The 16,059-nt window shown below is 42.6% G+C and overlaps 2 protein-coding genes across 7 annotated transcripts in view; both read right to left on the bottom strand.

The window, feature by feature from the left end:
• The window catches only part of gfod1 (glucose-fructose oxidoreductase domain containing 1), a 43,618-nt gene extending 39,215 nt beyond the window's left edge, over positions 1-4,403 (bottom strand). The window contains exon 1 of the mRNA XM_085418098.1: positions 3,677-4,403. Coding sequence (XP_085274224.1) covers positions 3,677-3,929 — 253 coding nt within the window. The 5' untranslated portion in view covers positions 3,930-4,403. The remainder of the gene's footprint in view (positions 1-3,676) is intronic.
• A 4,085-nt stretch (positions 4,404-8,488) lies between these two features.
• slc12a7b (solute carrier family 12 member 7b) overlaps positions 8,489-16,059 on the bottom strand; it is an 81,228-nt gene continuing 73,657 nt past the window's right edge. For 4 of the 6 annotated variants that reach the window (XM_085418086.1, XM_085418088.1, XM_085418089.1 and 1 more), the window contains 4 exons: positions 13,490-13,665; positions 12,693-12,707; positions 11,535-11,668; positions 8,489-10,768 (listed from right to left, as the gene is read on the bottom strand). In XM_085418086.1, the coding sequence (XP_085274212.1) occupies positions 10,677-10,768; positions 11,535-11,668; positions 12,693-12,707; positions 13,490-13,665 (417 nt within the window). In that variant the 3' untranslated portion in view covers positions 8,489-10,676. The remainder of the gene's footprint in view (positions 10,769-11,534; positions 11,669-12,692; positions 12,708-13,489; positions 13,666-16,059) is intronic. The other 2 variants (XM_085418087.1, XM_085418090.1) reach the window with 1 other exon arrangement.

The raw sequence follows: 16,059 nt of genomic DNA, 5'->3' as shown, positions 1-16,059 counted from the left end.
GAGCAAACAAGGCAGCAGTGTGGGAATGAATGGAGCCGCAGAGGCCTTATCTCCATACAGGAGACTGACTATTACACAACTATTACACTAAGAATCAGCAGCGGTTCCAGTATGAGGAAGACCGACTGTACATGGGGTTATACAGCCTGTCTGGCATCCTGCTCATGAGCAAACATTTCTAACCTTCAGCTGCAGTCCCCTGAGGAGGCCTGCTCCATGGCAGTCGCACTACACTTGGCCCTAACAGACACCTTGACACAATGTTCAACAGAGACCTGACACTATGGAAGAATCCATCCATCCATCCATTTGCTTCCGCTTATCCTTTTCAGGGTCGCGGGGGGCGCTGGAGCCTATCCCAGCTGTCATAGGGCGAAAGGCGGGGTACACCCTGGACAGGTCGCCAGTCTGTCGCAGGGCTAACACACAGGGACAGACAACCATTCACACTCACTAACACATTCACACCTAGTGGCAATTTGGATTATCCAATTAACCTATCCCCACAAGCTGCATGTCTTTGGACGGTGGGAGGAAGCCGGAGTACCCGGAGGGAACCCACGCAAACACGGGGAGAACATGCAAACTCCACACAGAAAGACCCCGGCCTGATGGTGGAATTGAACTCAGGACCTTCTTGCTGTGCGGCATGATATGGAAGAATCCCATAATGGTAAAAATGGCAGCTGTTCCACCACTGCACCCAACGAGCTTGTTACAGTCAAACAGCAGCAGTGCACGGGCTCAGCAGAGGTTCAGCGGCGCAGTGGCAAAAATACCGCATGTCTCATTATCATGTAAATATGAAGGTACATGTACTTGTTGTTTTCTTGACTTATGATGATGTGATTTAGCGTGTCGTCTCTTCTGCTCTTTGCTAGCAGGGACAGAGACAATGATTGTGTCAGCACTTTGGAAATAAGCTGTATAACATGAGTATAACACATTGGGAATAAAGCATGCCAATTCAAGCTCGTTTAAATAAGGGCTCTCAGACCCAAAGAGGTGCCCAGGGTCATTGTCAAGCTGGCTAGCAAGCAGCAAGACTTGCTTCTGGAAGAGTTTTGAAACAGCCTCTCCTATAGGTCAGGGTAACTGTGTTCCACAGGAGCATGACAACCGATGTGGAGGTGGCTGACATGTGGAGTTATCGTACTACAATAACTCAAAGTTGACTTTGAGTTACTGTAGTACGATAACATAAGACAGGACAAGTGGGAAGGAGCAGGTCGAGTGTGTTAAGTGAAAGTGACAGTTACTGATAAGGGGGAAGCTTGTTCATGCATATCTTTTCTTTAGAATTTGCTACAGCTTTTTTTTTCTTTTTTGTGTTATAAACCATCTGAGAACAAACCAAGAACCCACTCTGAGTGCTACGCGTGGTTCTGCTGCGATGTGAGCACCCCCCTAATAGGCCTACTAGGCCGATCGTGGCTCAAGAGTTGGGAGTTCGCCTTGTAATCGGAAGGTTGCCGGTTTGAGCCGTGGATCGGACAGGTCGTTATGTCCTTGGGCAAGACACTTCACCCGTTGCCTACTGGTGGTGGTCAGAGGGCCCGGTGACGCCAGTGTCCGGCACCCTCGCCTCTGTCAGTGCACCCCAGGGTGGCTGTGGCTACAATGTAGCTTGCCATCACCAGTGTGTGAACGTGTGTGTGAATGGGTGGATGACTGGATGTAAAGCGCTTTGGGGTCCTTAGGGACTAGTAAAGCGCTATACAAATACAGGCCATTTACTAAATAGCTTATAGGAGCTCTTGACATCAGATCACGTGACCTGCACAGAGAATGCCACGTTGTCATGGAACTGTAGATGTTCAAGTGTTTTTTGTGCCAATGAGGATCACGTGAATTTATGAAAAGCTTCACTCCAGCCACTAAAAACAAGAAAGAAATTGTTTAGGCCTCCTTGGCTCTTATGGCGCCAACTACAGCCTTTATTTATTCATTCAGTTACTGGGTGTTGCTGGGGTTTTAACCATTTTTACCAAGGTAGTGATCCATTCTTCAACTCATCACTTACTTCTTTAGATGACATCCTGAACAATGCTAATATTTTATTTAAGTCTAATATTTAACCTTAGGAGACCTGGTCTGGACCCTGGACTGCAAAATGTTCACTTCTGACCCACCTTCTGTCCTTCCTGTCATTATTAAAGTGATGACGCAAAAGTGCAACAAATGTAGTAGTAAGCTGGGGTGGGTTAAACTGGTTCTGCTACCACACTGGTCGGACCTGAAGTGTCCATAAAATGCGCATGAATGTGATGTAGCGTATTTACATTCTGTGCCAACGCATTCCAAAGCATTGGCTCACCTTATTTTAATGAAAATGTGGCAAAATGAAAGACAATGAAGGGCTTTTTAAATAAGCAGTGTAGCGAGTTTTACTGCTTTAGTAAAGCAGCATCTGCTAAACTAGTTATGCAACTGTTTGCACCTCAAGTCGACGTAGTTAAGGTAATGTTTACTCTTATGGTCTGTCATTAGCACTTCCTTTAATGTTCGTAATGACTTATCGCTGTCTGAGATCACGGGCTCCCTCTCTAAATGAGTTTAAACAGACTCCCTGACAGCCAGGGATTAATTAACCATGATAAATATAATCATCTTAATTTTATATTAATCATGGTTAATACTGGGGATATTTATAACTGTAGGGAAATGACTACAACTAGTGACACCACAGCTATATAGAGCAGGTCACTTGTTTCAGCATCTTAACTTATGTCATCATGACTGGAATATCTTTGAGGTTGCTAATGAAACAAAACAATGCAGCTGAAGATGTTACCTCTCACCTTGTTACCGTCCTACACACTCTCCTGTTTCCTGCAGCTTGGTAGCTAAGCAGGAACATGTTTTCCCAGATATAACCTAATACTTCCCCGGATGCTTTTGTGTCTTTGAACCCGTTTGTTTTCGGTGTTCAGCAGACCTGACCTATTAAAGCTCACTGCCAGCTGAGCTCTGCTGCCAGGCTGTGGGGCAAATAAAGCCTGTGTGATGTAGAGCTCGGCAGTTCTTACCACCATTCTCTCACAGCAGGGTCACCGCTCCTGGATGTGATCTCCAAAATAAGCTGCACTGCTCCACATTCAAACTAGAACAACCTCTGTGTGTGTGTGTCTTGTCCTGCATGCAGGCCTGGTCTCTGGGGGTTTCTAGTTTTCTGTGTGTGACAGTTTCACTAATATGGGTTAAATCTGCTGTTTGACTGAAGACCTTGCCTCGCAGGGAGTCCCCATATACTCACATCTAAACTGCACGTCTTCACTAATGCATCATTTTATGAATGCAAAACATTATAACATCCTGTCAGAGACGTTTGCAACTTGCAAACGTTTGTGCACAGATTTTGCAAAGGGGGAGGAAAAGCAGTGTTTTGCTCAGGAGCACAGCAGCTGCAGAGCTCCCTGTTAAGGACACAAACAGCTTGCTGTAAGTCATCCAAGAGGACACTTTCAACGCTCACCGCGGGTGAGATAAAGCTCGGGGCATCTATCATTAACAACCACACCTGCTAACTAAGCTCCCACTTCTAGGTCTTATCCACTGCAGCACTGTGAGCATACTAAGGCGGTATGTGGTGTTAAAGAGTGGCCCGGTGCAGCCTGCACGCTAGGCCCGCAACATCCATCCTAACAGCAGCAGCAGGAGGAGCAGCCAGACTCACCCAGTGTCTTGACTGCGATCTGCCGCGTCAGAGGCGGCGGCAGGTTGATGCAGACCAGATCCACATCCTGATGCAGCAGCACGTCGTCGATCCTGTTGGTGTAAAAGGGCACGTTCATCTCCTTGGCCAGCTCCTCCGCCTCCTCCTGTGTCCGGCCCCACAGCGCTTTAACGGCGAAGCCCTCGTTCTTCAGCAGCGGGATGATCACCCGTGCGGTGAGGCTGGTGCCGAACACGCCGACCCCAGGAAGCATAGCTCCAGGTTATTAGTTGGATTTGGTTCTGTGTGGATTCGCTTGGTGTTCGCAGCTCCGGACGACAGCAGAGCTGTGAAGGGAAGCGGCGGCGGGGACCGTCAGGTTGGCCATCCACCTGCACTCACACAATGTCTGTGCGGCATTTCCTCTCTGCGAACGGACACGTACTGTCGTTATCACCCGCCGAAAAATAACCCGAGAAAGGCGGAAATCCGACCCGGGCTTCTGCGCTTGAGCGAAGAAGTCTATAAATGAACCATTCCGCTCTTCACCTCGTCCGCGTCTGACAGCTATCACCGCACTGACTGCGCCAAGCAGGCGGAGAGCGTGTCCCCTCCTCCGCGGTTTGCTTACTCCTCCCCCTGCAGGACCCTCCCTGAAGATAACGGGGCTGGAAGAAACGTGAGCCGGGAAAGCGCTTGGTCTGACGGCAGGTTGCCGGAAACACCGCCGTCACCCTGTGCCCGCTCCCCGTAGGATCCCAGTGCTACGGTGCTGGAGACGTTACTGATGGTGCAGCACACACACACACACACACACACACACACACACACAGGAAGCGCTACTAGCAGCACCATTTCAAAATAAAAGCTTCACGTTGCATGGTTGTTCGTGTGTATGTGTGATTCATATGAGTTACAATCAACCAATCGAATAAAACTTTAATTCTGCAGCACTTTTCATAGAAACTAGTAGAAAAAAGTGCACATTCAGAGCAGAAAATAAACAAAACCTGTACTACACTAACAACACCTCTTTATTGTGGTAACATGAGACTCTTTGTGCTAACAATCAAGCCAAACACCAACATCATCAAATATACAGTTGAAACCAGATATTTACATACTCTTCCAATAAAAACACAATCACTTTTTTAATTGTAAAACATTAAATCAGACTAAATGTTTATTCTTTTTAGATAAATATAAAAAACATATTTGTTAAATTTAAGAGTAAAGAGAGAAATTGTATGTATTTCTTAATTACAAATGGCACCCAAATTGTATTCAAAATTGAGCCACACTTATGGAGGTCTACAATTCTTTTCCTGGTGTTTTGGTTGATATGTCTTCCCATGTCAAAGAAACAGGCTCTGTATTTTGGGGGTGCCTTATATGCATCCACAGCTGTGCCACCAATTTACTCAAATGGACTCTACTAACCTATCAGAAGCTTCTTGAGCTCAGAATGGAATGTCTGGAGTTTTCTTATTAATTAAAGATACAATAAACGTAGTGTATATATACTCCTAAATTTGATGAAAGTGATAAAAAAATAGACAGCTCTGGCTGCGTGGTTCCTCCACATATCTGCTTTTTCTGATGTTAATAGCGTAGAAACCACACACACCAACAACACTGTAGCTACATTCACTGCAGCTACAGAAGCTGCAGAGGACCACATCACAACCATGACTAAATTGTGTCTGCTTACTGTTATGTCTTTTTGATTTACTGTCTTATTATTAACTAATAATAATTTCAGTTTTTTGCAGTGCTAAGGCAGAAATATTACAAGATTTTCACGGTAGTAAATGCTTCCCAGAAGATGTTCCCTCTGGTCATTCTGTACCGTTTCATGTTTTAGCAACCTGAATGTTGACCTGTGCATCAGAGTAATTGGACCCATAAAGTGTCATATATGAAATTGTGTTGATCCCTATACTGTCATTGTTCATTCTATGACCAGATACCTGCAAAAGGTGTCATCACCAGTCACACCAGTTCACTTCACCTAAGTGCATCAGGTGTGATTGCTAGCCAACAATATGAAAATGGTATTTTAACCAAAGACTGTATAGAAAGATGTAGGCCTGGGTCCTCATGCATCAGTCAGTCACAAGCTGTATGTTTTTGCCATTGGTATAGATCAATGAAGCTGAGGGCCCTTTTTTCACTCCTACAAGACTATAAATCTTTTGGCCATCATCGTCTATGATTCATTAACCCTTTCACGCATAGTGGTCGCTACAGCGGACCGCTATTCAAAGGCCGTTTTCTTGTATTTGTGTCAGTGTTGATGGTATACTTGCACATAAACCACTACATTGGACATTGATGTGCCACTCCATACCCTGCCACCCACTGGTTGTTTAATGTTACTATAGATGTACGACCTGTTTCATTGTAATTATTGTTATTTAACTCTGTCATGCATGACTTATGACAACCCCAATCAGGGTTTCATGAGTATTTTTATTGATCTTTTCAAGCCTAAATATGAATAAAAATATGTTAAAAAAAATCCTGATTGAGGTTGTCACAAGTCATGCATGACAGGGTTAACTTCCTAATCACACAGACTGAACAAATAATAAGCTTAAGTTAATCTTTTGCCCTGTTTTATTTACATATATTTGTGTGTGTGTGTAAATCATTGAAAGAAAACATCCTAATGACCCAGCAGGACCTCGTTCAATGAATGGAAAAAGCTGAATGTCACAAATCAATACAGACATGAGCGCACAATATTGCATTACTGGACTGTTATTTTGGTTCATTGGGGGTCTGAAACACCAGTGAGACTTCTTTGTGTCTGCCAATAACACATTTGTGCAGATGGATGGAAACATCTCCCTCTCCAGATCATTTGCTCAAGGATGTACAGAGCGAACAGGAGAGAGAGATAGACTCTGAACTTGCTAGGTGCAGACTGCACACAGAAAGCAGCTGCTGGCTGTCAAAGGTCAAAGCTGAGAGTTCTTTACTGTTTCTGACACAGCGTGTGCCTGCTCAGAAACACCATATAAAGAAAAAAGGTTTAAGGTTTTTGTAGCACACACAGAAACTTCCTCCTGAAGTTATAACATCAGAAACCTGTCATCCATGTGCCTTTATTGAAAACATGGTAGTAACTGTTCTGACTTAGGGAAAAATGTAAATGTTGCAAACATCACAGTCGCGCCTGCTGCTGCTGGAGATGGTGTGGATGGACAGGAACAGGCTAGTAAAAACAAATCACAATGTTGACTTGTGCTTAGAGCTCTGGCTGTTGGCATCGTGTAAAGATGCTCCCACTCTCTGGGGTTTTGAATTTGGTTCTGATATCACTCATACACAGCATCTGTCGCATGGAGCCAGTTTGAAGAGAAGGCAAGGCTGCACTCTTGTGGAGGATTGTGAGCACATCAATGCGACCACTGTCCTGCACATTAACTGCACAGTTTGCTGAACCATGTTTAGGTTTGCAAATCAACCAACTCTTGCTTACTGCTCCTAACAAGCTGCACACAGTGTCAACATTTCTGAGTCAAACAATAAGTTTACCACCCACCACAAGTGAGTTCACTGCTACTGAGACCTTAGCCTATCATTTTTTTAATGTCAGGTAAATTCAGAGTTGTTAAAACAGCTCAACAGCTATTCCTTACTAGTGCCTGCAAGTAAAAGGTTCATTTATGATAACTTACTCCATGCACCAAATCGAACTTTTATACTAGGTGGGGGGTGGAAAGGTATCTCATGCAGTATGCATTTTGCTCATATGCTTGAGAAGGCTGGATCACAGCCTGTCCACACAGAAACTCGACTGGAGCTCAATGTCAGATCGATGTGGGAGGTTACTTATTTTTACTGTTTAGGGTTCCCTGATCTGCCAGCTCCTACTTCAACCCCTGAAAATGGGCAGTACACACCACAGCAGTGTGATAGCATAAGCAGAACACTTTCAGATGAGTGTGGGGTTTGAATCCTGTGTGAAACCAGAGGCTGTGATTTCAACATTTTTAGTGTATTTTCTAATTTTCATCTGGTGAAAAGGAAAAAAGTAAAGGTTGGAACACAATTTATACCTCCTACACCTTTAATTGTAGGGAAAATGAACATGCTTGTTGAATAAGAGGATCAGAATAAATAACCAGGCAACTTTAGTTCTGGTTTGTTTCAGCACTTTTAATTATTATTTAGAGAGGCACAAATACAATTTATAGGGCTACCTTCCTCTATACGTGCACCCACATGCAACTTCCTGTTCCAGTCTGTGAGGCCTGCCAGCGGAGCCGGAAAACAGCAGAAACACACACAGGAAAATACACACATTACTAGTTTTGCGAGGACAATAAGTTAAATGTGTCACTCCCTGGTCCTACATAATAAATATCACTGCTCTGTGCCTAATCCCAAGTCTTAACCTTCAAACAGCCCTTTAAAGAGGGGTTAAACATTTGTTCTCACTCTGGTAAGTCTAATGACCGGTTCACAGAAACACAGCTGTACAGTACAAACACGCTCACACGTGCCTATTCTGCTCATCCTCTCACACAGCCAGAGGTCTTTTACTCTTTCTCAAATTTTCGCCTAATATTTCTCAAACAGTTTCGTTTGGACTGGACTTCCTTTAGTCAGCCGAGCCTCAGCGACAGCTTGAGGTAGATAACATTCTGCAGTCACCTCAAAACAGAGCTGTGTAACACGCACACACACACACACACACACCGCTGATGGAAACTTTCTTTGTATTATATAGCATCTTTTGTTTAAGGGTTGACTGTTTTCTTTATGCTAAGTTACTGCTACTCAGCTCAGTAACCAGATTAAACAAGAACAAAAAAAAAAGAATGTCTTCAATAATTTATTTTTACAATTTTCAGCCAGTCAGACTTCCTAAAACTTTACAGTTGGCGCTCACTCGTCTTGTCATTCATCCTTGGTTCCTAAAACTGAAAACTAAAGTGAAACAGTGACATTACTTCATGTAGCATGCAGCAGAAGTCATTTGCTCCTGTCACCCCCGTGGCTTCACCCCTTCTTCTTAACGCTTTCCGTCCAGGGTGCCACCACACACACTGCCCTGTGTGATGAGCATAAAGTGTTTCTGGTGGGTTAAAACAAAATGCAAACAATAAGAAAAAAAAAACTAAAACAAATAACTTCCTCCCCTCTGCCTCGTGTCATAAAACTCGTCTCGAATTAACAGTTAAAAGCAACAGAAGATCAGCGATAATGTAACAAACACCACAAAGACCATATTTGACTATTTATAGAGTAACACAGGCATTAACAACTGAACAGAACACAACAAAAACACACAGGTAGCATAAGCAACAATCAAAAGTTCCAGTTTTTCTCTGCAGGGCAGTGTGAGGAAAAGGGAACTTTCTGCTTTACAGAATACTGCGGCGGCTAATTTTGAAAAGAAACTGTGGAGGTACACATGAGGAAGGAGCGGGATCCTTTTTTCCTTCTTCCTCTTGAAATGCCCTTGATAGCGCACCATTAGTTTCATCATATTAATTTCTTTATTCCTGGCAGAAATGAGGGACCTGCATTATAAAAAAAAACAAACCTTCATGCTTGTTTCTAAAGATTAAAGATGGCCAGAAACATCAGCTACAGTAGGCCATGTGTCAGCTGCAGTCAAAATACTTCCACAGTTTCTTTTAAAGTCATTTTGGCACTTTTTACAGGCCCCCCCCCAAATCTACTCAATCTGAAACTCAAAGCCGTTAAAATTTTAAATCGGTAAAATGTTCTACGACCAACATTGAAACATGGGTATTAAACAGTATGAAGCAGTCTGCATCCTTGTATCTCCTGTTAGGAACATATTAGAGCTACCAAATGGAAAGTACACAATGAATGAAGACTGAAAACTGGTAGTGCAAAGTCAGCAGTGCTGGAACTGTCAGTACGGGGGTACAATTACACTAATTTAAATGTGTCAATTTGTGCTTTTACATCTTAAATGTATACATTGCTAAAATCAAACAATTGAGAGGCTAAAATATAGATTAACTGTGCAAAAACCTACAAACCAATCGAATTATTTACTAAGCTATCGTCATACAGCTCTTAAAAAAAGAATATATTTCTTGTTCCCAACCAGTTGTTTCTCTAGACACCATTCATGCTTCTAGCTATGGCTTTTTCCCTATTAAGATAAAAGCTACAGTTTGAGGGTGGGAAATCAAAAATGCGGAACCCGAGATCTGAAAGGCTTCCACTCACTAAACTGGGATAAGATGCTTGTTCAGCATCCTCCCAACTGGTCCTTCCATCAACTCATTCAGCTGCAGACATGACTCCACCCTTCAACAACATCAAAGCTCTCCAGTCTAAAACAGAACATTTCAGCAGCTTCTCAACAGACTGACAACATTTCAATGAAAACATCACCCCACATGGAGCTTTGAAAACAGCAAAAGGGTCATTTTTGCACTTTGTGCATCTTAACTTAAATCCATTAAGTGCATGTTTTTCTCAGGTCCAGCAAAACAAAACAAAGACTACAAAGCTCATATCAACACATTCACTTCTTCTCCGCTCGTCTTTACACAGTGAGTGCCATAAACTTGTCACAGTGTGTGAATGTGTGCTTGAATGGGTGGATGACTGGATATGTAAAGCGCTTTGGGGTCCTTAGGGACTAGTAAAGCGCTATATAAATACAGGCCATTTACCATTTACCAACATCGACACAAAGAGGACAGAGTGTGAAAATGTAACAGAACACAACAAGGTTGTCAGATGTAAATGAAAGATATAAAGTGTCTCTATGCTCTATCTTCTGTGCGCAAGGGTTCTCTGGTCCAGCTGGACGCACGCTGTGCTCGGCTTATTCGGCGCCAACGATTTCCTTCATCCTGACGTATTTTAGGTCAACTGTCAGTCATAAGGTGGTCCCGCCTGCCAACAACCCCTGCCCTTCATTAAAAACCAAAATTAGGCTTCTTCCTCACTGCGCGGTTTCCATGGCGATGTGCCAGTGTTGGGTGCAGGGTAGGCCATGAAAGTTTTGGGGGGATTTTTAGGAGTAGATGGTGATGACTTCACGGCCACCACCTCGAACCAGGAGGACCCGATTCAGACCCTCGAGGAGAACCTCCAGGAACTCCATGTCTGAGAAAACAGCAGTCAAGGTAAAGCACACACACAGGCACACCAGGTGTCACACCCCACCTCCCAATGAATGTGCAATGAATGCGTGATCATTGGCCAGTGTGATGCTTTTAGCCACGTGAGAGGAGGGTGGGTCGGGATTATTAGCATAGACATGGCACGTTTTATGCCCAGCTGTTTGGACCCTGCACTGACACAAACCTTGGCACACACTAAGCCACTTTATTGCTCTGCAGTGACTAATGTATATTTACGTTATTCTACTTTGACTCTATTAGGATATTGAGTTGCATACGATTCAACTGTTTTGAGCTATTTGCATGTGTGTTGTGTTTAATTTAATTTTTAACTGTTATAACAAATGAATTGCCCTGCTTTGGCATAAATAAAATATATGTTAGCTTAAATATCCACCTCCTCAGCAGTTTGTGTTCTCTGCCTGTGTCTGTCAGCTGTTCGCTCCACAGCAGGGTGTGTGGCAGGCGGCAACTCCGTATATCACATAACACTAATTAGCACTTACGTGGGTCCATATATAGCCATTTCTGGTTCAAAAAACCCAACATTGTGGCTACAAACATGCTACTGTTGTGTTTAGACCAAACTATTCTGCAACGTACAAATACTCTGCAGTAATTTTAAAAAGAGAGAACCACTTCTTTCTAAAGTACAATCAGCAGATGGATTAAATAACAGAAACACTTCCTTGCGATCACAACCTTTTCCTAATACAGTCGTAACATAAAAACAACCATTTGAAGGATACAGTTTTCATCTCCGCCTCTGTTTCTCGGTGGTCCAGGCATGTTAAGCAGAACCAGATGAGCTCCCTGTGACTTGTTGACCACCACCTCATTCAGCTTGACAGCAGTGTGCATGCGACGGACATTCGTCTGGTTCCTAGTTTGACAAGAGCATCCACAGTGAGAGAAGCCATAATGAAGAAAACATTAATGACCACGATGTCACGTCAGCAACGTTTTACGCAGTAACTCATGCACATTTGACATCAGCTTCAAACACACATGAGAAATGATGCTCGGCACAAGCATTAAGAATTTCACATAACGTGTAGAGGCAGCATTTTGAGAAAGACAGATGAATCTGAATCATGTCAACACTTTATTTAAGATTAGGCCGAAATATAACGTCTTTATTGTGTAAAGAATCAGCTGTCTCCTTAAATGCTGCCTCTTCATCTTCACCTTTGTGAGATGATATACAGCACGCAATGTCAACTGCCAAAAGCCAAATTACAAGGCGATGTCACAGGATTTCCAATCCATGCTTTCCATTCAACTATAAATACGGATGATCTGATATCCTCGTGTTGGTGTTGTTCCCAGACCATCATGAAAATGTTGTTCCAGGTTCAACATTGCAAGTGACCAATCACATTGTTGTGATGTTATTCCTTTGCGTGCCAAGCCATTCGTGCATTTATGAAATTCCAATGTTGCAAGGACAATATCAATTCTGCTTACTGTTTATTAAAGGGTTACGGTTAGGGTTAGGGTCAGGGACGTCACAACATTCTGATTGGTCACTTGCAATGTTGATCCTGGAACAACATTTAGTATGATGATCTGGGAACAACACCAACACGAGGATATCAGATCAACCTATAAATACACACTTTTAGTTTAATGCCGTTCTGAATGAATGTTTTTTCTGTTTGACTATTTTTTGAAAACAGTCAATGGAAAGCACAAATTCTCATGTTATAAGCTGTAAATGCAACATAACCCAGCAGAGGCTTTAGCCACCAACATGCTGTTTGAAGCAGGAAGATGAAGTCGGTGCACATTAGGGCATGCAAACAAGGACAACACAGATACATGGAGGTACGAGCACACGAGCTGGAGCACATAGTCACCACAGTAGCAGAACACACAGGGCCTAGGGCAAAGAGAATGCGACTTACAGACTCTCCCACTCTCTAGAAGGAGGAAAAATGGGACAAAACAACAGAAACCAGCTTAGATGCTTCTACATCTGCTCGGCAGCTCTCCCCACCACACTGCATGCTTCCAAATGTCCCAAATGACTCGCAGTGACACCCGAAGGTGACTCGAGTAAACCCCAGAAAGTGACATGGAGCTCTTTGATGTGTAGGGTGAGGGAATCTGAAAAGTTCTTCCGGTCCGGCAAGACTTGGGATTTTGGGGTTTTAACTTAATGAGCCAATGGAAGTGAACTGGGGCATTTCTGATGGAGTCCACTGACAGTGTGGAAAGTATGGGAAGAGAAGGTGTTAGTCTATTAAGTGTGCACACAGATTGGCCATACATTAAAGCTGAAATGGCTGAAAGTGCACACACGCGCACGCACACCAAATGCAGCCTGAATGCACACGCCATGCACAGTTGTCCCATTTCACCCTCTTGGGGTCAGTACTAACACTACTCCTACTCATGCTCCTTCTCTGAGGTTTGGCACCATCCTGAACTAATATCAGTACTGGGTGAGCTTCCGGTCCCTCTGAAATGAACTTTTATGAGATATTACGTTTGAGAAAAATGATTCAAAATGGTGCAAACGTCCCTCACAAGGCACATGCAGTAACACCATGTCACTTTAGTGTATTTTACTAATATAAACTCTTTTTATCTTAAAATTTCAAACCTACAGATCAACACGCTTTTTTTTAAATCTAGCAACAAATACACAAAAGTTTTGTTATTTCTCAATTAAATATTGTTCAGGCAAGCGAGTACTTACGGCTTCATGTTAAACAGGTCACGTACAGCAACGTTGGCATTGCACTCGCGGTTACGGTTACGCTCTGTGAGGAGCTTGTCCTTGGTCCAGGTCATGTGAACCTGCTCGGGTTCAGCATCAACCTTATCGTTTATTGTGGCGTGAGATGCCGTGTTTCTGTCGTGGATGAGCTGGGCCTGGAGGCGATGCAGAGAGTAGGATGAGGACAAGAGCAGAAGATTAGTGGATATGATTATTACCAAGAGAAGTTTCAGGGCACAGGAGAAAGAAAACAAAAGAGAAAAGGAAATGGGAACTCATCCAACATACTAGGGGGTATGTTGGATGAGGCCTGTCAGATAGACTTTTCTCATCAACAACACCTCTCATGTGAACTCACTTTATAATAGATCTGAACTACTTTCAGCGCTTACAGTCACAGCTACTTTTTCCATTATATATTCAGTGACCAGTTTTAGATAATTGTACTTAGCAAACAGTTGTGGTGTAACCATACGACGGTGTGGGGGAACTCCAGGCCACAATGCAAGTTTTAGATATCATCCTGTGTCAACACAGCTGATTTAAATGGCTAAATTACTTCCCCAACATGTATTGGAGTCCTCCACAGGGGTGCTAATGAACTAATCAGTTGATAAAACATCTAATCACTTGTTTTACTGGGCTTGATACTACATGTAAAAATTCTTTAAATAAAGAGGAAAAATGTTTTTTTTTGTAGCTGGCTAGCCATTTATCCAAAATATTAAGCTAACAGTTTATTACTTTTTCCACACGCCTAACAATTTAACAATTAACCTAAGATTTTATACTCTTAGCAATCATTTTACACCTAGCTATTTCAACAGTTTTCTTTTGCCATTTAGTTCAATCAATGATACAGTACATTTCTTTTACTGTTAATTTTCCCTGTTGTTCAGGTGTGCTTAAGTTTTCAAATACAGTAATTTGCAATTTCAGTTTTTTTCATACGAGTTGGACTAATCTTTCAGGATGCTGAACCTTCTGCTTGTGCACAAGTATCCCTTTTGGAACTTGGGAATTGCTGATATAATATCAATGGTATGACAGGACTGAAGGGAATGATGACATTTAAGAAAGAAGAGTGAATAGCGACAGAAATACAAACCCTTACAACACCACACGTGGTGGATGTGATGGTCCCAACAACTGAAACATTTATGTGTGCAGGTAGCGGTTATAGTAAAGTATTGTGCAAACTCAAAGGTGATAAAAGGTGTTTAAATGTTAACACATGCTTTGTAAACTTTTGGTGTGTGGATAGCACAGAAATAGTGCACAGCACGATATGTCCCACGGAGTGGAGCACATCATATGTGATTAATACATTAAATACCATTGAGTTTTGTTGGATTTGACAACAATAGTGGTCACTACTGTTCAATATCAGCAGTTACATCTGAACTAATGCCACTGACAGAGAAGAAGAATACATTATCTGCTGTAAAGCTGTGAACAGAGCTGTCTTTCTTCACTAGTACCGTGTTTACATTTGACTGACGCTTAGTTTATCTTAAAAAACAAAAACAAAACAGTGTTCTCTGATACTCCAGCAGGCTAATAACACAGAAGATTTATTAAAGGTAGATTTGTTTTATTCACTGAAGGTGCTGCAAATAAATCAGTGTAATACAAATATTTTTGTTTTCTGTAGTATAGTATTTTTAACCTTAACTACCCACTGTGGTAAAACCAGACAGATACAGTGGGAAGAATGAATGGTAGGAGGGTGGAGGGAGGGATGATGTGTAGGTTCTGACTATGGTTAGAATGGAGCAGAAAGAGGACAGTATTGTCATTTTCAAAGATAGTAGATAAACAGCACCCTCCCCTCCCTCCCCTAAATGTGAGAATCAAACTGTTCAGCTGTAAACACATGAGTCTGATGGTATTAGTAACGTGAAATGTTATTTACACTCTTCAGTTTTCTTACACAATACTGCCCACTCTTGCCAGGGGGTGAGGAATAGGTGGGGTGATGGAGGTAATGGGCCAGGCAGCAGTTTCAGGATGCAATGGGCTGGTATTCACAAAGCAGCTCTTGCTGACTACACAGTAGCAGGTAGCACTACTGTTGGGCTAATCTGGACCGGTGGCTTTAATGATCAGATGTTCTGGTATAATAAAGCATCTACTTTTGCTGGACAGTCGTAAATTTAAACAAAGGTTATAAGCAATTTTTAGCCTGAACAACATCAAACACACAAAAGATCCAATTGGGAGGAGACACAAATCCCATGGGGGTTGCATCACAGAGGTTATCCGGCATTTAAAGGAAAAAAGAAAATGATAAATAAAAATCTGCCAGGTTAAGTATACGGTGTTGCCATGGTTACCCCTTGTGGATAAAAGAGGGGGGGCACTGAAAGAAGCCACTCAAACATGAATTGGCTTATTACCAGTAACAGTAAGTTTGTAGTTGTGGGCAAAGCAGAAGATTGCATTTGTGCGTCTTACTGCTGGCTTTGGCCAGACAGAACTGGTGAACTGGCAGCAAAGACATGATATATCATGGTTATTTATCACTCTACTACCCTAGAATAAGACCA

The sequence above is a fragment of the Rhamphochromis longiceps genome, linkage group LG9 (assembly GCF_057381845.1).
Source record: "Rhamphochromis longiceps isolate RC_006_pf linkage group LG9, R_longiceps_female_GT1.1, whole genome shotgun sequence".
Lineage (NCBI taxonomy): Eukaryota > Metazoa > Chordata > Actinopteri > Cichliformes > Cichlidae > Rhamphochromis > Rhamphochromis longiceps.
This window is presented reverse-complemented; position numbering and strand designations above follow the sequence as displayed.